This window comes from Athene noctua, chromosome 19 (assembly GCF_965140245.1).
Source record: "Athene noctua chromosome 19, bAthNoc1.hap1.1, whole genome shotgun sequence".
Classification (NCBI taxonomy): domain Eukaryota; kingdom Metazoa; phylum Chordata; class Aves; order Strigiformes; family Strigidae; genus Athene; species Athene noctua.
Genome location: NC_134055.1, coordinates 7,271,722 through 7,293,075, shown reverse-complemented (window position 1 = coordinate 7,293,075; position 21,354 = coordinate 7,271,722). Strand labels below are relative to the sequence as shown.

The following is a 21,354-nucleotide window of genomic DNA, read 5'->3' as shown; positions in this document are numbered from 1 at the left end:
CCTTGCTAGAGAAAATTGTAACTGGATATTTTTCTCTCAGCAGCCTGTGAGCATTCAGTCTGTCTGGCTGGTAACACAGCTAAATTTCAGAATCTTGATGCCTTAAGTTTTCAGCCACTGTGGATGAATACACATTTCAAGTAATTTCTGGAGTTCATTACCTTCTGCTGCAGGTTTTTTCCTGTCTAGTATTCTGCTTTAAGGTGGGGGTGTGTTCAAACTGAATTGCTGCTTGGCTGCCAGCGGAGGAACAGAATTTAAAAAAGTGTCCACTTACAGCTTCTGGGGTAGTGGAAGGGCAGTGACAGAAAGGGTTTGGGTTGGAAGGGCCCTTAAAGATCATCCAGTCCCACCCCCCTGCCCCAGGCAGGGCCACCTTCCCCCAGCCCAGGTTGCCCCAAGCCCCGTCCAACCTGTCCTGGAACCTTCCAGGGAGGGGGCAGCCACAGCTGCTCTGGGCAACCTGTGCCAGTGTCTCACCGCCCTCACAGGGAAGAATTTCTTCCTTTAGATCTAAACTGAATCTCCCCTCTTTCAGCTTAAAACTGTTACCCCTTGTCCTATCCCTACACGCTCTGATCAAGAGCCCCGCCCCCCCTTTTAGCCCTGGGGGGCCGCTCTAAGGTCTCCTTGGAGCCTTCTCTTCTCCAGCTGAACCCCCCAACTCTCTCAGCCTGTCCTCACAGGGGGTGCTCCAGCCCCCCCAAGCATCTTTATGGCCTCCTCTGGCCCCACTTGAGCAGGTCCATATCCCAGAGCAGAGGGGGAGAATCCCCTCCCTGACCCTGCTGGCCACACTGCTCTTGGAAAATCAGGACATGGTTGGCTTCCTGGGCTGAGTTTCCATCCACTAACACCCCCAGGTCCTTCTCCTCGGGGCTGCTCTCCATCCACTCCTCACCCAGCTGGATTTGTGCTGGGGATTGCCCTGACCCATGTGCAGGACCTTGCCCGTGGTCTTCATGAGGTTCACACCTCTGCAGCCTGTCCAGGTCCCTCTGGATGTCCCATCCCTTCCCTCCAGCGTGTCACCGCATCACACAGCTCGGTGTCAGGGAACTTGCTGAGGGTGCCTCGACCCCACTGTCCCTGTCCCCAACAAAGATGTTGAACAGCGCCAGCCCCGGAGGAACGTCACTCACCGCCGCTCTCCACTCAGACATGGAGCACTGAGTGCAACCACCCACCCAATTCCTCATCCACCGACTGCTCCATCCACCAAATCCCTGTCTCTCCACTTTAGAGACAAGGATGTCCTGTGGGACAAGTCCAGGTAAATGACATCAGTTGCTCTTCCCTCACCCACCAGAGCTGTAACCCCGTCGTACGCAGCCACCAAGCTGTCAGACACGATCTGCCCTTAGTGAAGCTGTGTTGGCTGTCACCTGTCACCTCCTTATTTTCCATGTGCCCCAGCAGAGTTCCCAGGAGGATCCACTCTGTGAGACTGACAGGCCTGTAGTTCCACAGGTCCTCTTTATTTCCTTTTTTAAAAACGGGGGTTATAGTCCCCTTTTCCCATCAGTGGGAACTTCACTGGACTGCCATGACTTCTCAAATGCGATGGACAGTGGCTGAGCCACTTCACCCACCAGTTCCCTCAGGACCTGCAGATGCAGCTCATCATGTCCCGTGGACTTGTGCACCTTCAGGTTCCTGAGACGGTCTCGAACCTGCTCTTCTCCTGCAGTGGGTGGTTCTTCATCCTCCCAGTCCCCTCTTTGCCTCTGGTCCTGTCCCTTGGGCTGGAGCACTGGCTGGTGAAGACTGAGGAAAAAAAGTCATTGAGTATCTCGGCCTTCTCCATGCCCCAGGTAACCAGGTCTCACCTTTCTTTCCAGAGAGGGCCCAAATTTTCCTTAGTCTTCCCTTTGCCACCAACATACTTACAGAAGCTTTCCTTGTTGCCCTTGACATCTCTGGCCAGATTTAATTCTATCAGGGCTTTGGCTCTCCTAATCTGAACCCTGGCTGCTCGGGCAGTTTCTCTGTATTCCCCCCTGGCCACCTGTCCCTGCTTCCACCCTCTGTAGGCTTCCTTGTTGTGTTGGAGCTTGTCCAGGAGCTCCTTGTTCATCCATGCAGCCTCCTGGTGTTTTTGCCAGACCTCCTCTTTGTTGAAATGCATTGCTCCTGAGCTTGGAGGGGGTGATCCTTGAATATTAATACCAGCTTTCTTGGGCCTCTTTTCCCTCCAGAGCTTTATCCCATGGTACTTGGCCAAGCAGATCCCTGAAGATGCCAAAGTCTGCTCTCCTGAAATCCAGGGTAGTGAGCTTGCTGTGGGTCTCCTCACTGCCTGAAGGATCTTTTCATGGTCACTGCAGCCAGGACTGCCCTGGAGCTTCACATTCCCCCTCCTTGTTAGTGAGAACAAAGTCCTGCATAGCACCTCTCCTCATTGGCTTCTCTTATCACTTGGCAAATGAAATTATCATCAGTGTGTTTTGGGAACCTCCTGGATTGCTTGTGCCCTGCTGTGTTGTCCCTCCAATAGGTATCAGAGTGGTTGAAATCCCCCATGACCTGGGCTTGTGGACCTCATCTCCCCTGCCTGTCCTTCCTGAAGAGCCTGTATCCTTCCATGCCAACACTCCAGTTGTAGGGGCCATCCCACCACATCCCCCTGGTGCCACAAAGTTCCTAGCCCTGCAGCTGCACACACATCTCTAGCTCCTCTTGTTTATGCCCCATGTTACATGCATTTGCATAGAGGCAGTTAAGCTGGGCCTCATGAAGCTGACTTAGTGGCTGGCATTCCTTTGTGCTGCCCTGTGACACCTCCCAGGCTCTGGGCAGCTATTGCTGGCACTGGCATCTCCCAGCAACTTTAGCTGAAATCCCTCTTCCCCTGCCTGGCAAGCCAATGGCCAAAGATGCTCTTCCCCTTCTCTGACAGACAGCCCCCAGTCGGCTGGGTTTCTTAAAGCAAGTCCTATGGTCGAAGTAGGTGAACCCCCAGCTGTGGCACCAGCCCTGTAACCAACTGTTGATTTACCAGACTCAACCAGCCCTTTCAAACCCCTTCCCTTTGACCAGGACTACCTGTGCTCCAGTGTCCCTCACCGCCACTCCCAGGGCTCTGTAATCCTTCTGGATGCTCCTCAGGCTGCTCCTGGCAGCAGCAGGGCTCTCCAGCGTGCCTGAGCCCACCACTACCACCCGTTGCTGTTTATGAGTTGTGCTGGCTGTTGCGTGGGCAGCAGGTCAGTGCTCAGCTCCAGCATCTCTCCTGCTGTGATGGGTCCTTCCTCTTCAATCTGCAGACCACCAAAGCCATCTACTTTTGCAATAAGTGGTAATATACATTAACTGCAAATTAAACTTGTGTAATCTTTAACATGGACTGTTGCAGGAGTAGCAACTCACTTCTCAACTGGCATGGAGGGTCCCTACTCTGCAAGTTGGAATCAACAAAGCCCTTAACATGAAGAAATCTGTCACTTAGTAGGAAGCAGAACCTCCACACTGAGGTGGTCTCTGAACTCCACAAAAATGCAACAGCTGCTGAGGTTTATTGAACTAAAAATTCTGAGCTTTACCTCCTTCCCTGTTCAGGTTGTTCTCTAATCTTTGGCTTAAGGTTTAATAGCTTCCAGCATCAGAAGAGAACCAGTACAATTCAATGCATCATGTTAAAAAAAAAAATTGCAGGTAAGCAGTAACTGTATTTACTCTTCAAGAGGTTCACAGGGACCTATTCAAGAGGTACAGGAATACACATACAAAGTGTTGAACAGCCTCATTTAGTAAATTCACTGTGAAAATCCATGTTGTCATATTTTTCAATAAACTCAGGGCTGGGGGAATTTAGCAGGAAGATGATTATTCCCCTGTGGACAGATGTACTTTTACTTCTAGAGGGCAGGCTTATTTTCTACAGCAGATAAATCAAGTTGCAGATCAATGCCTCAAACTTTGGGAATGAGAAGATATACCCACTGTATGACTCTGAAATGTGCTTTCTGAAGGGAGAGGACTTCGCCCCCCCCCCCCCCCTCCTGACTACAGTGTTTCCCTTGCAAAAAGGGATTCTCTACTTATGGATGATTGTTTTTAAGGAAAAAATCAAAATCTGGAGGAAACTGATTAATGATCCAAAGGAATATAATGATCTGAACTAATAAAGTAAATGGAAATATTTATGTGCTTTATGTACACTGTACATAGTTTAAATATTTTAAAATTTAATATTCTACTTGAAATGGCATGTTATTCTCTATTAAATCCTCTTGGTACTATGATGTTTAAACTTACTAGTTTTGGTACAGAAGTTTGGTTTATAATTTTATAATAAAGTTGAAATGTGATATAGTTAACCTTGTTTTCTGACTCTGTTACCAGCAGGTAAGGAGAAAGCAGATCCTACAGCTACTTCTGATTCAACCAGAAAAGGTGAGGGATACCAGGTGCTTAAATATCATTAGTGGGTGGGGGTACAAGTACAGAGAGGTTGAAGGAAAAAAGTTAACTGAAAACACTAACTTTTTAGCAGTGCAATCTTAACTTTGTGGAGATCACAAAGGGGAGAGAACACACTCTGTACCCCTGAGACTAAGGGAACCAGTGTATCAGTCAACTCACTTTTCCTGTCATAATGCACACACATGCACTCGGCCTACTCATGCAGAGTTAGTCAGCAAATGCATATTGTCATTTGCAGATCAGTGAAGTTAAAATGAACCCGTTTCTAAAACCTATTTTCCTCATTTCATTAATATTTAAGTACTTGCACTAGTTTTGAACAGCTTCAGATAAGGAGGTCTCTCAGCTACCCTAAAAGATCCAGATGGTCAAGATCCTTTCCCAGCTTTTGCTTGTTGAAACATGAATAGCAGAACACGAGCAACATATTCTAGGAAACAAACACTCCAGGAGGATGCCTGGATAATGCTACAGCAGTTGCTTATTTGGTGTCCTAGTTTTAACATGAAACCTACAGCAGAGTTATAAACTGCTACTGGATACAGACCTGGGCTGAATGTTAAAAGATGGGAAAGAGAAGTCCAACTGGGAGAAGGACACGTGTCCTTCATGTAAACTCTAGCCATGCAGCAGGATGATCCTGGCAATACAGTCAATATTTTCATGTATTTGGTGGTCTGTTTTCCTGTCCAGGCAGAGAATAACCTTTGGAAATAAGTCCTGACAGCAAAGGCGAAACTGCTTCAGTTTTATTTCTTTATCTATAAAAATACCCAAACTTTAAAAACCCAAGGAGACTAAACCAGCACCTCAGTAAGTGCAGCGGTCTACATTATGGGCAGAAAAATGGATTCAGCAGGGACATTTCTTCAGAGAGTTGTTTTAATTCATACCATATGGTTGCTATGGATCTTTGTAACTACCTCTGATGGACTCGGGTATTTTATTTCTATCCATGTCTCCACAGAGGAATCTCACCATTTCTTCCACCTACCTAGTTTTCAGCTGTTGTTTTCAGGAAATTCTTGTGTCAAGGCTGGTCACAGCTGCCCCACATTGCTAGCACGGGGCTACCAGTCTCCGTTTCCGGATGCATTCCCAGATCCAGTTGGGAGACACACGCTTAGCACCAGGATTGTCATCAATATTGTCCCCTATGACGTGCGTTGCTGAGGCCGTGTCGAACTCTGGCACAAGATCCCCATCATATGCTATAAAGTACCGACGGATTTTGTCAAAGTCCTTCACAGAGGGCGACAGGTACAGCTTCACACCAGTGAATATGTCCAGCAGCGTCTGCCGATTGTGAAAGAGGATGAGAAGCACAGGTTGATAAAAATATTGGTCTGGAAATTACTCTAAATTCTCTGAGGCATGAACGAGTCCATTCACAGTTCCCAAGGTTGTCATTCTAATCCCATGCCTAATAACTTTGAACTGCTATTAAATCATACACAAGAGCAACACCCACACAGTTCCTCTGAAAGCCCGATGGTGCAGCTGAACAGTGGTTCCTTAGCTAAGGGGAATTATTACCCCGTTATTCCCCTCAGTGATGCTGCTGATGTGGTCTGGTAAACATCATCTTAATGACTTTGTTTTTACAAGCTGATGCTTCTTAGTTAAAGTACGAAAATGTCACCACACTGGGAGGGGACTTGGTGCTTGCATCAAAATAGTTACTCCAGGCTTATTGGGAAATGAGAACTCAGTGATTCTTAATCCTTTCCTACAGTCTGCTGCACAATGAGCTAGAAAGGACAGTTCTCTCCCTTTACAGCTCCCAGCTCTTCCATACGCAGCAGTCAGGAAGAGTAGCTACTCAGCAATCACAATGCTTTGTGGAGCAGGACATTGTTGGTGGGTGAGCAGAGCACTGGTCTTTAGCATGACAAACCCAGTTATGTCAGCTCTGCAGACTGGAAAGAAGAGCTGCAGCCATCCACTTCCTTTACAACGGGGCTTGTCACTGCTGTTTCTGCCTTTACATTTCAATTCTGGGTGCTGCTATAGGAAGGTTTCAAAGACTTTTCCAGATGGAAGGCAAAAGTGAACAGAAAATCGAAACTGCCTCAGCTTCCTCCCACCCCAAAGTGGTTGCTGCCCAGCTGTCCATACCTTTTTTCCATTGTCTTCCATCTCAGAGGCTTTTCGTTTCTCCCCTCGTTTCTCCTCTGATTTTTGAGGGGATCCAAGGACTGCTTTGCTCTCTAAAAACAAAATAACTTCTCATTTGTGCTCTCTGTCCAGATACCAATTGTGTATTAAAGTGGGGGGAGAAGAGTGAAGAGAGTAAAAGGGAAAAGTTTCCCTGCCCTCTTTCTGGAAAATCCATGAATTAGAATTTAACTATAAGACACATTTTTCTACTGCAAACCGTGTGGGGGATCTTCCTGCCCTCATCTCCAGGATGTTGCTGTTCAACTTCCCTCCTTGCTATCACCACACTTTTCTGAGACTGCTCACTTTCATTCAAGCTATTCCCCAGTGACAAAGCACGGGTAAAGCAAACATTTCACAGCTTTACCATTTACTACCTGGAAATCCCCTCCATCCAGGTGCCCTATTATATGCATGAACTTCATCCAAATAAATACTGGTTCGCGGCCAAAAATGTCTAACCAAGGGGCATGTGATCTATAGGCACAGGAGCAGCAGGGTTGCTGTTCAGATCAGTCTTGCACAGTCTACTAAGGACCATGATCTAATGAGATGAAAAGAGATTGCAGTCCCAGAGAAGTCACTCCAAAGTAGTTTTGGTACAAACTATGAGACTCTGCTAGCTTCAAGATACCTGTTCTAAGCAGCATAATCTCAGAGAGCTTTTATTGTCTAAATGAGTTGCCTAAGCAACATCACTGCTGTTTCCATCTTTTCTCAAGCCCAGCACACCTCAGAGCTGTGGCTATTCAATCCCTGCTATCAGTAACACAGGCCAAACCAAGGGTCTAAACTAAGCTTTGCCCATTAATCCTGACATGCACATGAAAGCTGCCACGGGATCTTCAAGCATCTGACAGACGTCGAAGATCCAAAGCCAGCCTGGCCCAAAGGCAGAGAACACACCCTGAGGGGTCTCTCCCTAGAAAGCCCCATCTTACCTTCTGGCTTCTGGGCTTTTGCAGGTGACTTGCTTGGAGGAGTTTTAATAGTGCTGTGTGGTGTGGAAGACCTGGAACTTCCCTCGTTCTCTCCACTGCTGCCAGCTGTGGACTCATCTTCCTCCCCAGCAACAACACTGAAATCAGCCTTCTCTTTGGAGAGTTGGTACAGCTCCTGTCCCACCAGAAACAGAGCACTGCCTTTAGCCACAGCGAAACCTCTGACATTAGACACGAGCCATAATGCACGGTCTCCTCTTGTTTGTTTTCCCCTCCCCAAAGTGTTTGCTTTTATACTTTTACTTCCTGCACCTCTTTGTAGCCATTTTCCTGTCAACTTTGTTCAAGCTCTCCGCCTGACATTAAGGGAAGCCATACAGGGAGGTATCAAGACAGACTCATAGATGCCACACTAACGCTTCAGAGCCCAGCTCCCTAGCCCAGAAAATGAACAATACCCACTGCTCGCTTGGGGAACAGTCTGTCTGACAAGGGTATTTTACCTTTCCCTCCCTGGCCTGCATAGGGAGCCAGAAAGATTGCTGGCCAGCCGGTAGGCTGAATCACTCCTTGCTTCCATGGCGTAACAAGCACTTATATCTGCTGCCAAGTGTCCCTGCGGGCAGCGTGCAGGCAGCGTGCAGGCAGCCCAAACAGCAGCAAGGAGGCTGAGAACAGAGCTCATCAACAGCTGACTTACTGCTGGGGATGGCAGCCAGCCAATGGGTTTCTCTCAGCAAAGGAGGCACAGAAGCTGTTGGGGGGGGTGCAGCCCCAGGGCTCCTGACTGCCTGCCAGGTGGCCCCCGTGCCCTCAGTCACTTCCCAGATGCCTTCCCCAATCTCAGCAATTAATGAGAGACTGAATGACCACAACCACTTAAAGAGAATAAAGGTCACCTCTTCCAGGAAGGAAATTGCTCACCATGAAGGCTGTTACAAGAGCTGATACAACTAGCTGCCAGCACAGACTTTCCTGAAAGTGCACAACAGCTCAAGATACTCGAGGGGCCCCGTGAAAGAGTAAGATTCACATCAAAATAATCCAGCAAGCAGCCTGAGCCTAGAATAAATGGAAAATGTAACGTGCCATCATAGTACCAGTCAGCAGATGTCTTCACTACACACCCTGCTATCCAAACTTGTCTTTCTGAACACAGATGCTGTCAGAACCTATCCTGGAAGGTGCTGCAGACATGCACGCAGGCTTACCTTAAGCTGCTGGAGGTTGGTGGCTGTCTTCCAGTCTTTGTCATCTCGAATGCGGGTGCAGCGAGGGAAGCGAATGGAGATCCCATCTGCAGTGTGGGCTTCAGCTTTAGAGAATTCAGCCCCCGTGATCTCCCACACTGGAGCTTTCTAAACACATTATTGAGGAAGTCACGTCACATTCCTGTGTTTTCTCATGAACTAACTCTAATGTGTCTGTGTTCCTCCACCTCTACAGCAAACCCCCCCGCTGTCCCAGCACAGAGTTCCATATACACACTTTCTGGATCACTGTAAATAGAAAAACTTCTATTTTTTTCAGCAAGTCAGAGATCCACAACTAATATATAATGCCGATTTCTAAACGACACCTTTTCTATCAGACATACATGGCATAAAGCATAATGATAAATTTTGTAAAATGTTAGCAACTTTTGGGTTACAGTTGCGCTTCAACCGTTTTAAGTCAGATTTTTCATGCCTCAAATTTAAAGCAAATTCATTTCTGGAAGGGATTTAATGCAGAGTATTTCCCAGAAGTGCTGCAGGTATGATTTCTTCATAAAGCTCTTAGCCTCAAATGCACCTGTAAGATTCAGAGATAAAACCTGGCGCTTAATTTCCTGTTCAGGGATAAGACTAATCATGTAACGGAGACAATTTGTACACTTAAATGAAGTACAGTAGCTTGCTACATCAGGACTGGAAACCATAGTTAGATGACTATGACAGCACTTACCTTTGGATCAGGGACAATGAAGTCTGGGTAGTAGATTTTGTTAATTTTTAGCCACCTTGGAATTTTACTAGGATCCTATTAATGAAAAACAAAACCAGAATCATAGCACTTATGATCATACATGAAACTATTTCTACAGAAAAGTTGCTGAAAGATACCCTAGAATTAGATTAGGTATTACATTGCCTTTGTATGAATGAAACTCACTTTACCCTGCAGTGCAAGGTGCACTCATCTGCAGCAGTTTCTCTTACCTAGAGAATCACAAAAATTATCTATAATATAGCTCTCAGCTACTGTCATTCTGTATATAAGACAATAACATTGTTGGTCCAATTACAATTCATATAAAACTAGATTCTGTAACCTTGATGCAAATGGCCTTCAGGATGTCAAGTAAGTATTAATATTCAGCTCTCTAAGTCCTAAAAAGTAAAATTCCTCACTTAAGTAAGCTGCTCACAAGAAGTCTTAACTCCAACAGGTCAGGTTATGCTGCCACAAGGCAATAGCCTGACTGGAGCATTTCTCACCCGCAGCCCCATCTAGTGACTGTCTTCACCAATCACAATATGCCAATAAAATGGTACTTGTTGTGCTCTTCCTAATAAAACTTTGTCTTAGCAGGAAACAGATGGTGCCTGGCTTCCCACTCAGTGTCTGAGTACAAATCTCAGGCAGTGCTTCATCTTAGGAGCTGGCTGCACCTACATCTCATTGGTGTCAGAGCAGTTTATCTGCTTTAACACTAATTGAGCCTCTATCCCTTCCCAGCAGAGCCCCTCCATTCTGCATGTAGCCAGCACCTCGCTGCAGCTCAGCGGGACGGCAGCTGTTACCCAGCCCTTTGCTGAGCTCTCCTCTGATTGCCTCCAGGCCAGAGCCCCTCTCACCTTGCTGATCTTCACCATATCCAGCTCCGTTTGCAGACGCGCCAAGGTGGCGTCATCGTGGCCACCGGAGCACTTGGTCACAGTGCACCACTTCTCACTCTTGGGATCGTAGCAGCCCATGAGGAAGATGGACATCATCCCACCTGCAGGAGGGGAGAGCGGGGCAGCCCACATCATCTCCAGGACAAGCCACAGATTCTCAAAAAGCAAACTAATGAACCCAAACTCTTCCATCTTTGGGAGTCAAACAAAGGGCCTTGGGCTTGTGATGGCTTCACAGCAACGGCTCCCATAAACAAAGCTGAACTGAGAGCTTCTACACTGTGTGAGAGGCTGAAGGCTTTGCTGTGCCACTTAACCCACCAGAAACTGGCACGTAACAGACTGAAGCAGACTGTCACTGCTACAGCCGCTCCTGTTCTGGGAGGAGACCAAATGCTGCAAGAGGCCTGGAGTGGGAAAAAGCTTGAGTTTTCTGAACTGACAGATCTCTGACTTAACCCAAGTGCAGAGACTTACCTTTACTGCCTTGTCCATAGAAAGCTCCCAGCACCACCAGGTCTGCAGTGTCAGCCATTGCACCCTCGTTCAGGTAGTCCTTTTTCACTTTCAGCCAGTGCCTTTTTCCTGGTTCATAATTACCCTGGGCAAAACAAGGCAAGAACCCCCAGTCAGAAAGATCATTGGGGACAGCTACCTCCTCAAACAGCCCTTGCTTTTATCCAGGTTAGTGGTACAAGAGCACAGCAGTGCTCAGATATAGGAGGAGCAGCTTGGACTGGACATCAGCATCAACAGTAACCTAGAAATGTTTCAAAGATGTCTTGTGGGTGTGCTTCATCCACAGGCCTGTCTGTTGCTATTCCCCAATTCCCAGCATACACCGATGAAGAGTAAACGTGAACCTGCCTTTGTATCTTTTAACACCAGTCCTTCCAGTCCCTCACGGATGACTCGGGTGATCATATCTGCAAGATCTGAAGCTTTCTGAAAAGGAAAGGAAACGTGGTTAGCTCAAGACTGTCAAAGAGTTGTGCTCTTCAGGCCTTCTATTTGAAGCAGCAGTGCACTAAACCCAAAGCAACCGCAGAGATATGAATGGGTAATTTCATAAAATAGTTTTCCAAGGAGAGTCCCATACATGTTCTCTTAGCTGCACACCCAGGGTCTAAGCTGGGAATATGTTCCAAGAAGAGAAGGGTTGGTTAGTTGAAAAGTACTCCTCAGGGATCAGGCAGCCACACTGATTTGTGTCACACAGACATTTTCCTCAGCCAGCAACACGTGCTTACTTCTCTATCCAACTGCCTTGGGACCTGCTCTTTTCTTCTTCCCCAAATGTCCAAGCATTCTCAAACCAAGGTATTACTGAAATCAGTAGCAATAGGGAAAAAATAATGGGACACATTATGCTTGTGCATAACAATCAAAGGAAAAACTGAGCACACTGCTGTCTAAATGCAGTTTTTAGCACTCAGGAAGTATCCGGGCTCTGTGGCACCTGAAGTTGCCAGTTTGGAAACTGGAAGCAGTCTAGCTCCCCTCAGTCATACTTCAGTCTTCTCTACACAGCTCAGCACTGCACAGTACAAAGTTACAAGAGGCTTTAGCTCCTCCTAACAATGCTACAGTGGCTGTAAAATCATTACAAAGCCACAAGAAAGATGTGCAAGTTAAGACTATAATGAAGTGGTTGTAGCTGAGACCAGACGGGAGCACAGGCACAGCTCTCCAACAGTGCCAGTTCAAGAAGCCTCGCACATAGACCACCAGAACTATTTTGACAGGCAGTAAATTGCTGGATTTGCAGCCTTAACCATAACAAGGGACACAGCAACTAAGTGTCCAGAGTGCAATCCACAAGATCACCAAGCATGATGTTTTAACACTGAACTCACCGTGACCTGCTTCATCTCCGAGAAAAGGATCCGGTTGGGGATTTCAACCATGTTGTCGTGGAGAAACTTACGGCGTTCACACAGAGGCCTAAACCAGGGTATAGATAATTAAGGACAAGCAAGCAATTTTAACATGAAGTACCCATCATGTGAACACGGAGGAAAGCTATTTAAATAATTAAATGATTTATCCTACAGAGTTCCAGAAAGGACAATCAATTCTTCCTTTCTTCCAGGAATTAAGTTATAAAATAGAAATTTTGTGCTAAGAGTGCATTTAGTTTCAGAGGATACAGCATGAGCTGGGTACTGAACCACAAGCAGTTCAGTTGAAATGCAGTTAATCCTGGTATTGTGGAATTGCAGAGCAAGATGGAGCTCCACAGGGAAACTCCTAGCACAGCAAGGACTCTCCCCTGCCATCTTGACTCTCCAGGGGTAGGTGGCCAGTGGTCACAGCCGCCGTGTGCTGCTCCCTCTGCAGTGGTAGTTTTCCAGCCAGTTCACACTGGGAAACTGCTCAGGCTACTCTCCCACTACGGCAGACACATACCTGTCCATCAGGCTGATGTCATTGAAATAGATGCAGTCAAACACAAACAAACAAACGTTGGCATCTTGGAAAGCAGCTTTCTGAAAGACAAGTAAGATTGATTAAAAGAAATGTGCCGCTGTAGCAAGCAGCAATATGGAGTTTAGAAAAAGAGCAGAAACAAAAGGATGTATTTTTATCTCATTAATCTTTTTGTTATAATAAGCTTAGGCTTCTTTCAGAAGACAGACATATTCTGAGACTTAAGCATTAGCCTGGACATGTTGAAGCTGAAACTAAAGATAAAACATGCTCATTTCCGAGTGACAGGGAAACAATTCCACAAATATTAATGACTTTGAGCAACGTAACATCCATCACTAATGCTGCAACAAAAACCCAGCAAGCATTCCAGAGACTTCAGATTAATGGCTGCTTTGAGTTAAAGCACTTACAGTTTAGTTTTCTTTTCACTGTCCTCTTCCTCACTATCATTTAGTCTAGACATCAGCACTTCATAATGTTCCTACATCCTCTCTGCATCACTGTGGTCTTCCACTCTGCCATACATCGCTCACGCAATGACAGAATTGCAAGATTTTCCAAGGGTTTTTTCAATATTTATTTTGAAGTTTTCCTACTGTCCTGCTAGTGATCAGGTTAATATCAAATCCACTGTATTAGAGCAGTACCTTTTCATTAATATCAGCCTTCTCAGGGATCTTATTTTTCCCCCAGATGCTCTAGCAAGCACCAGATCTCTTAAATTATCCGTTGTAGCAGGATGACAGATGACGGTGTGTTTAAGTTAGCAGAATAACAGCCTCCAACCACAACAAAGGATTCTTTTATATATATATATATATATATATATATATATATATATATATATATATATATATATTTTTTTTTTTTACCTTATGGACACCAAGAGTCCCAAAAGGAAGGGGCTTGCCAGTTTTGTTGTCAATCAGAAGAACTTCTGAATCCAGGATCATACTTTGCCCACCAGGGAAAGCCTGGGGGATGAAGTCCTTAAAATGGGCCACCTTGGGAAAAAAACAGAAAAGAAAAATACATCTACTGGCTGAAGAGAGGGACTCACTCCAACGCAGATGTTTTCTCCAGAAGCATGTCTGAGGCATGTGTAGGCTTATCTGCACTAACTTTACCTTCTACTACGGTACAGAAACACAGTCTACAAATAGAAAAATGAGTCTTGAACATGTACAACCGTCACCCATCTGGCATCAAGTCTCCCAAAATACAGTGCATAACGAGGACTCTAAGGCAGATAGCTTCACTTTAGTTTCAAGCTCTTAATGTCCCCCAAAACTAACTGATTACAATTTTATTAAATGTTGCTTTTCCAGATGCCAAGTATCTACATAAATCAGAAAAAAAGTCTACAGCAGAAGACATCCTACTCGCCTACAGAAACTGTTGTGAAATTCTCTTGTGTTTACAGAGGAGCTGGCACAGTTTACAGGTGCTTACTTTATGTGGAAGGACAGGTTTGAGGCTTCTGCTGAAGTAGCTGAAATGATCTCCATTTTTATGGACCTGCACCCGCTCGCCATCATATTTGATCTCTGCATACATGCCGTTCGGGCACTTCTTCATGGCATACTCAATTGACTTGCAGGCTTCAGCCTTAGAAAGGTGGAGAGAGAGAAGTTCCAAACAAACTCAGACGATACATTTAAAAATAAAGCTACTCTTACCTAAGTTCATGAAAGAACTACCAATTCCTTTGGAGATCTTTTTGTTCAGGGTCTATAATATCCAGTCCAACTTGTCCTTTTCTTAATTATTTATTTAGAATCACCTGCATATGCCCAGATAATTACAGCTTTTTGGTGCTTATCCGTTCCAAATAGTTAAGTACTGTGCCTTATGTAGGAGTGTGCTTAGCCCAGAAGTAAATACTTAACTCTGATATTTCAAATAAAAACCCAAACTTATTTGAATCTCTAATCCAATGGAAAGCTTATGCTGCTTCCAGAGAAAGGATCAACTTCTGGAATGACAGCAAAAGGAAAAGTCACTTCTGGACTGAAAGCAAGTCAAGACTTTAGCTTCTGCAGTGGCACTGAAGGTGCAAGTACTGAGTACATTGGTAGAAAACACTTTATAAAGTGGTGTTAAACATAAAAATCAGCACTGCACACTCTATTAGCTCATACTACACACAGCCACTTATCTGTCTACTGATTCTTAAAGGTGAGGTCTCTGACAGTACATATGAGGACTCCATCTCTGGCTCAGCTGAAGGTTACCAGTGCAGGGCAGCCAGCATTACCAGCATGGGCTGGACCGGGGTCATCAGAGAGGCCTGCACGCTGAGGGTGCGCTTCAGCCCGGGCGCCTTCTCAGCCTCCAGCTGGTTCTTCAGCACTCGCTCCACCACGTCCTGGAGGTTGCGGGACGCTTTGAACGCCTCGTAAGCATTGGGATCCAAAGCATCCAACCTGTAACAAATCGGGGAGAGGAGGGAAACATGGATCAACCTCAGGTCTGCTGCTCCTGGCTTATGAGGTTAATGCCCGCTGCTGGTTTTATCTCACAAGACAAGGTAAGACTTACACATGCTTTGCTCCAGCATTCATTTTCAAGTCATGCTTAATTAGCCTGATGATGCATTTCAGGTCGTTGCCCGTACACCTGAAGGGCAAGAGAAGATTCAGAAATGGTAGACATTTAACTGAACTACTTGCCAGCTGAAAAAAAACCCTCATCCATATGTCTAAAAAAAGTCCTCCCCTTCTGTAGGGTTCAACCTCAAGTGAGGACACATTACTAGTGACATCTCAGAGTAACAAGAAGATACCCAAAAGGCATCTTTATGTTTGAATGTCAATATTAATTCTGCTTCAGTGTTGACATACCTTCCAAAATTCACTTAATTAACGCATCAAGAGTAAATGATAGCAACATCCTCAGCCCCAGATCAACTCAAACTGAGCCAGACAAAGAATCTTTAACATGTCTAAGTGGCTTAGAGGCTTTTCCCAACATACCCAAGAACAGCAACTTAATTAACAGCTAAATACCACTAAGCTAGTTCTGCAAGCCACTTGCTTAGTACTGACTGAACAGTCTTGACAGGCAAGGATGAAATTCTCTGGCATGAAAAGAGGAGCCACACATGTTCTCCACTCTAGTCAGTAGTCAAGGTGTCTTAAACCTTGTCTAACAGCATCTTACAGATGTTAAGTTCAGTCTCTGTGGCTTACGATTAGTTTTTCACCCATTCCAGCTCATGATATGTAGATAACCACTCCTAGTTTTAGGGTAAACCTTCAGAGGACAATGACTTTCCTTACCTGCGAGTGATATGTTGCAGCACACTTTGCTGGTCATCTTCCTTAGTAAGCTTTGATAGCTGGATTAGGAACTCATCTACCTCTTGGATGGTCAGGAAACTTTTGGCTGCTGGAGGACAAGACTTGCTCTGTTCAAAGAAGATGCGTATGGTCTCTGAAACATCTCCCTGTCTCCAAAAACAAGATAAGGGTGTGGATCAGAGCTATGGCTAGGGAATGGAGACACCACTGCAGATTCAACATGGTTCCAGTCAGTAGGATAAAGCACAGGAATGATGCTGGCATTGCATGAAGGAATTGAAATCAAACATTAGAAAGGAGCTGTCACAACACAGAATAAAGCTTCCCAGCTGTTTTATTTGGAAAAAAAAAAAGAATTGAGTGTACCAGTGTCATCTCACTGCTCTATTTTTTCACTGCTGCAGCACTACAGACCCTTTATTTCCTCAGGATGAATCCACTTGTAAATCCAAGGATTTGAAACATCCTAGTGATGTCACTAGAAGGCAGTATGTACCAAGGCAATAAAACAGGTGGAAGAATTAGCTTCATTATCTAATGCACTCATTTTCTCCATCTTGCAATGAATCAGATGCGTGCATAGTCAATTATAAACTCCTATGCAGAGGAATTAAATGCACACATGTGAGCACTTGCAATTGTATGAGTGGAGCTTAATTGTATGAATCAACTGAAGCTCATAGTAACAGATCTGTTAACTGAATCAGTTTTTGCTATGTAATGTTACCAAAAAAGTAATATAAATCAGTTACACAGGAATATGCTAGACAAAGCAGATGCAGCCCAACTTGCCTAGATATTTTAGTCTTGCTTTCTAAAGTTTTGCAGATGAATTGATATCTTGCTTTCTGTTCAAACATTATTTTCTAAAGGTTCCAGATGGCAGAAAGTGCTATGAAAACTGCTAAAGCAAAAAAAAAGAAGTCAGCAACTCCCATTCTAACAATCAAGCTAACGATCTTTCAAATAGGAGTAAAAAGAAATCATTACAGAATTTCCATACCAAGGAACTGAACAGCAGAAATGAAGAGAACTCTCTGTACTCACCTGTTCCAGGTCCCGGACCATTTCTTCTTGGCTGCAGTTAAAAATCCTACTAAACAGCTTTACAATCTGCTTATCATTCAAGTTGTAAACAATTTTAATGACGCCTGGTAACAGCAGTTTAATAGTCAGGTATACATCACCATGAAAACCATCTGGGAAAAAAAAGCAGAGACTATTAGAAACTGTCACAATTCATTTTCATGTACAAGCTCTGGTTGTTTGTGCCCATTAGCATGACCCTGGGAAAAAAACCCTGCAGCTGGGGCTTTGTCTTTCTACCATGCTGTTCCGCTTCACATGAAAGGAGATTTCTTAGGGGAAACACCCACAATTGTCCTCCAAATCTGATCTCAGCACTAAGTTTGGCGGCACCTGCAAACATTCCCCGCAATCCTAGCCCGAGACATTCTTGTCTGGATGTGTTATTTAGGTAAACAGTTCACTTTGCAAATGTTACCTCTGTAGTTCAGAAATCATCACAGCACACAGCTCGGACTACACAGCAATCTAACTTTATTTCACCCTTGCTTTTGAAACAATACTTTGAGGTTGGTTTTGAGAGGGCTTTCATACGCTGAGAATGCCAAGCAGGAATCATACCTCCTCCAGATCCCTTCTTCAGGAAATCCTGGATGATCTGTGTTTTCACATTATAGCTAGGCTTTTCAGCAACCATGGCACAGAGCTTCCTGAACTCCCGCAGCAAGCAGTCTTTGTGCTTCGGATCACATTTTTTTGCAGATAGGCTGGACTTGTGGGAAGAGTTTGCAGAGACATCTTCCAAGTTCTTTGGCTTGGCTGCATTAGTGACAAAGTTGCTTTTTAATAAGTACAATACTGTGCAAATTTTAAAGTTGAAGCTACCTCTGCTTGGCAAGCTGAAAAGAACAATTCCAGAATGCTGGCAAAGCTTCAGAACTGAATAATTTGTGACTTCAAATTTTAATTACCATAAAAAAAATCTTAACTATGTTGTCATTAGCTTTGCTCTTCACAGTGCACCAGAATTTTCTGTATCCTAATTCTTCCAGACAAACATGATTAAACCTTGGTGAGAAAAAATTCCTGCTGGCAAATGCTTCTGTTTTATTTCTTATAGGCCTTTGCCCTTCACAGCAAGATATTTTTGTAAGGTCATTTCTAAAATGGGGGAAAAATGTTCCCATCCCCTCTTCTCTCATACTAACACCCCTACCTATTCTCATGTCTTTGGCTGTGCCTTCGCAACACGTGCTCTGGATAGTTCAGAGCTACACGCCTGTGTCACGTCACTCAGTGCTCACACACCGACTGTCCTGCTGGCAGCTGTTTCTCAGGACAAGCTGCTGAGGAATAAGTTTTTCTCTTCCATGAACGCTGTAACTGGGAATCCCTCACCAATTTTTTACAGATTTTGAGTTCCACATGGGATATCTTCAGTCTGTACCTTCACTGTTTGAAACTGGCCAATGGACTAAGGCAGTAGTGGAGTCAGCCTGATAATGTGGGTTACTGCATAAATTTTGTTTCCTTGGGAATACTAGAAACTCAAATATCACTTCTTTCAAGACTGACAGCCTAAGAAAGCATGAATGATTTTTGGCAAACCATATTTTTAAAAAGTAATTAAAACTAAACCATCTTCCATACAGAAAAAACTACTGATCTGAGAAGGATTTCCCAGAATCGGTTTCTTAAGTCCTACCTGTGAAACCAGAGAACTTCTTTGGTGATGGAGAGGTGAGAGCTAACGAATCTTTTGTAGTTAACTGTCCTGTGGCAGTAAGCTTCGCTTGGACTATAACTTTTTTCTTCGGTGTATTTGAAGCCTTGGAATTAGCTTCTGTAAAACAGTAAGATTCAAACCAGATGTTAGAAATAATCTCATACATCCCTCAACATATTATGTAAGATATACTGCAACAAACAAGTCTTAAAAGAACTGGGGATGAAGGAGAAAAAAAATGAAGGAACTTTTTCAGACATCAAAAGTTAAAAGCCTACATCATTTATTAAAGATCACAGAAAAAAAAGATGAAAATGGAAAGTAACTGACGCTTCCTCCTAGGATTTATCTGCCCGTGTCTGCACGTGAATTAAATCACCTAGACCTTCTCCACAATCACTTGTGACAAATGAATTAAAGTGTTACGGCAGAAGTGACTACTACTTCCTTTTCCTATAGGGCTGAGACAGATTTGAGCAGCACTACCCACTCTGTCACCAGGTCACATCAATACATCAGTGAGGGCTTTGTGGTAAAGGCCCAGCTGTGTGGCCAACAGCACCATACCCTGAACAAGAGAAGGTAGAAAAGTGACCCAGGTTCTGCCTTGTGTCTCACCTGAGATGTGTTTATTGATTAATTCTTTCTCCTCATCTTGTAGCTCTTCCCATCCTTCCAAGTCTGTGATGTCTTCGATTTTCTTGGTGGTGGCCCGGGCCTTCTCCAGCTTCTCGAACACGCACTTCACATGGTACCACTCCTTCATGTCCCCGCCAGACTCCGTGAAAGGATTGGGAACAATCTTTCCAATGCGCACCATTCCCTTCACGATCTTCTCCTTGCACTTCTTGCAGCCTGCCGTGCCACGCTTGGCATAATCTACACAGTACCTCTGCTCTGCCATGTCCTCTGCAGCTGTGCAGGCTTGGCGATGCCAAAGGTTCAAAAGCAGGGAGAAATGGAAATCCCCAGCACCACCACCCTGGTTTCTGCCCGCAAACTTGAGAGATACACGGCGTAAAAGCAGCTGGTACCAGTAACTGGGGCTGACCGCGGGGAGGCCAACACAACAAAGGTAAGGCCTTGGCAAGGAGACCTGTGTATGGGGGCAGAAAAGTCCTCTGCCCCTGCCGAGTGCCCGGGCAGCCTGTGATAGTGTCCTGCAGCCTGTGGGCATCCAGCCTGCTCCACGTGTGCTGCAAAAAAGAGAGGAGACTGAGCCACCCCCTGGCTGCCTGTGCCTTGTGCCCGGTGTGGGATGTGAGGCCTCTGAGGCCTCAGTCCTCCCCCCTCTCTCCCAGGCCCGCCTCTCAGCTGCCTCCCCGTCTGCGACCCGGTCCCCCAGCCCCCAACGGCCTCCGTCAGCCCCTGAGCCTGCTCCACCGGCCCCCATCCTCCATACGCCTGCACCACAGACCCCTCCTCACCCTCGGGCCCCCCCCCACTCTCTTCTCCCCTCACATACAAGCCCCGGGCCCCACCAGCCCGCTCCAAGGCCACTTTCCCGCCCTGCCCAACCGTAACCTCCCACCGCGGCAGGCCCCAGGGCCCGGCCCTGCCCATCGCCGAGGTGAAGGGCTCACCGAGATCCTCACGGCGCCTCCATCCCGCCCTCACCTCCGGCCGGCGGACAGGACACCCTCCGGCCTCGCGTTAGGCCAGAGCCGCCGCCGCCCCCGCCGCGCCGTTGAGCGCAGCCCGCGGGCTTCCGTAGGGCAGAGCGCACGCGCGCCGCGCCGCGCCCCGCCCCTTCCGCCCGAAAGTGGCGCCCATGCCGTGCGCGTGCGTGACGCGCCGCGGCGGGCGGTTGGCCCCGCCCCTGAGCGCAAGCCCCGCCCCGAGCGCAGGCCCCGCCCCTTGCCCCCTTGCTGGGGAGCGTCTTCCCGCCATGGCAACGTCAGCGTCACGCGCCCGGGCCGAGGGGCTTCCCGCGTTCCCGCCCTCCGCGGTCGGCGCTGCGAGGGCGCCGCGTTGGGGCAGGGCTGAGGGAATGCCTTGCCCCTGGCTTCACCGCACGGGCCCTCCGAGAGCGTTACGCCACGTTGGTGCAGGTTTGAGGTGCTGTTGTGTCACCTGGCCTTCAAAATCGTCCTGAGAGCAGTGCTGCGCAGTGGTCGTGCAGGTCTGAGCTACTGCCTTATCCCCCGCCTCAGGAAAATGGCCCCTCAGGAGGGCTGTGCAGTGTGTGTGCAGGTTTGAGGTGCTGCCGCGTCACCTGGCCTTCAAAATGGGTCCTCCAGGAGTGCCTCGCTATACCTGCATGGGCCCGAAGAGCTCCTCCGTCACCTGGCCTCCAGAAATTGTCCCTCCAAGAGCCCTAAGCTGTGTTTGTGTGGGTCTGAGGTGCTATATGCCCTATACTTGGCCTTCCAACATTGGCCCTCCAAGAGCACTCTGTTGTGTTTGTGCATTCCCTGAGGTGCTTCTGTATCACCCCAGCTCCCCCAAAACAGCCTTTC

The 21,354-nt window shown here is 46.4% G+C and overlaps 1 protein-coding gene across 1 annotated transcript; it reads right to left on the bottom strand.

Annotated features, from left to right (window-relative positions):
• Positions 1–54: 54 nt before the first annotated feature.
• Positions 55–20,598, bottom strand: LIG3 (DNA ligase 3). Its single transcript, XM_074922675.1, has 20 exons — positions 20,479–20,598; positions 19,514–20,091; positions 18,875–19,012; positions 17,791–17,988; positions 17,191–17,342; positions 16,123–16,289; positions 15,383–15,460; positions 15,099–15,267; positions 14,294–14,449; positions 13,714–13,845; positions 12,818–12,897; positions 12,265–12,352; positions 11,276–11,353; positions 10,886–11,009; positions 10,367–10,509; positions 9,474–9,548; positions 8,738–8,884; positions 7,527–7,701; positions 6,544–6,635; positions 55–5,721 (listed from the first exon to the last, which is right to left on the bottom strand). Exons 2-20 carry the CDS (start codon positions 20,070–20,072, stop codon positions 5,485–5,487), a joined length of 2,988 nt encoding a protein of 995 aa, XP_074778776.1. The 5' UTR covers positions 20,073–20,091; positions 20,479–20,598; the 3' UTR covers positions 55–5,484.
• Positions 20,599–21,354: the final 756 nt, after the last annotated feature.

Bases quoted from the DNA above. Each gene is read 5' to 3' on its own strand.
- LIG3 (XM_074922675.1), bottom strand. From the start codon at position 20,072: ATGCCCACAGGCTGCAGGACACTATCACAGGCTGCCCGGGCACTCGGC. The intron at 14,450-15,098 runs GTAATGCTGGCT...CACCTTTCTAAG, and splicing joins CCCCGGTCCAGCCCATGCTG to GCTGAAGCCTGCAAGTCAAT. The intron at 11,354-12,264 runs GTGAGTTCAGTG...TTTCCTTTTCAG, and splicing joins CGGAGATGAAGCAGGTCACG to AAAGCTTCAGATCTTGCAGA.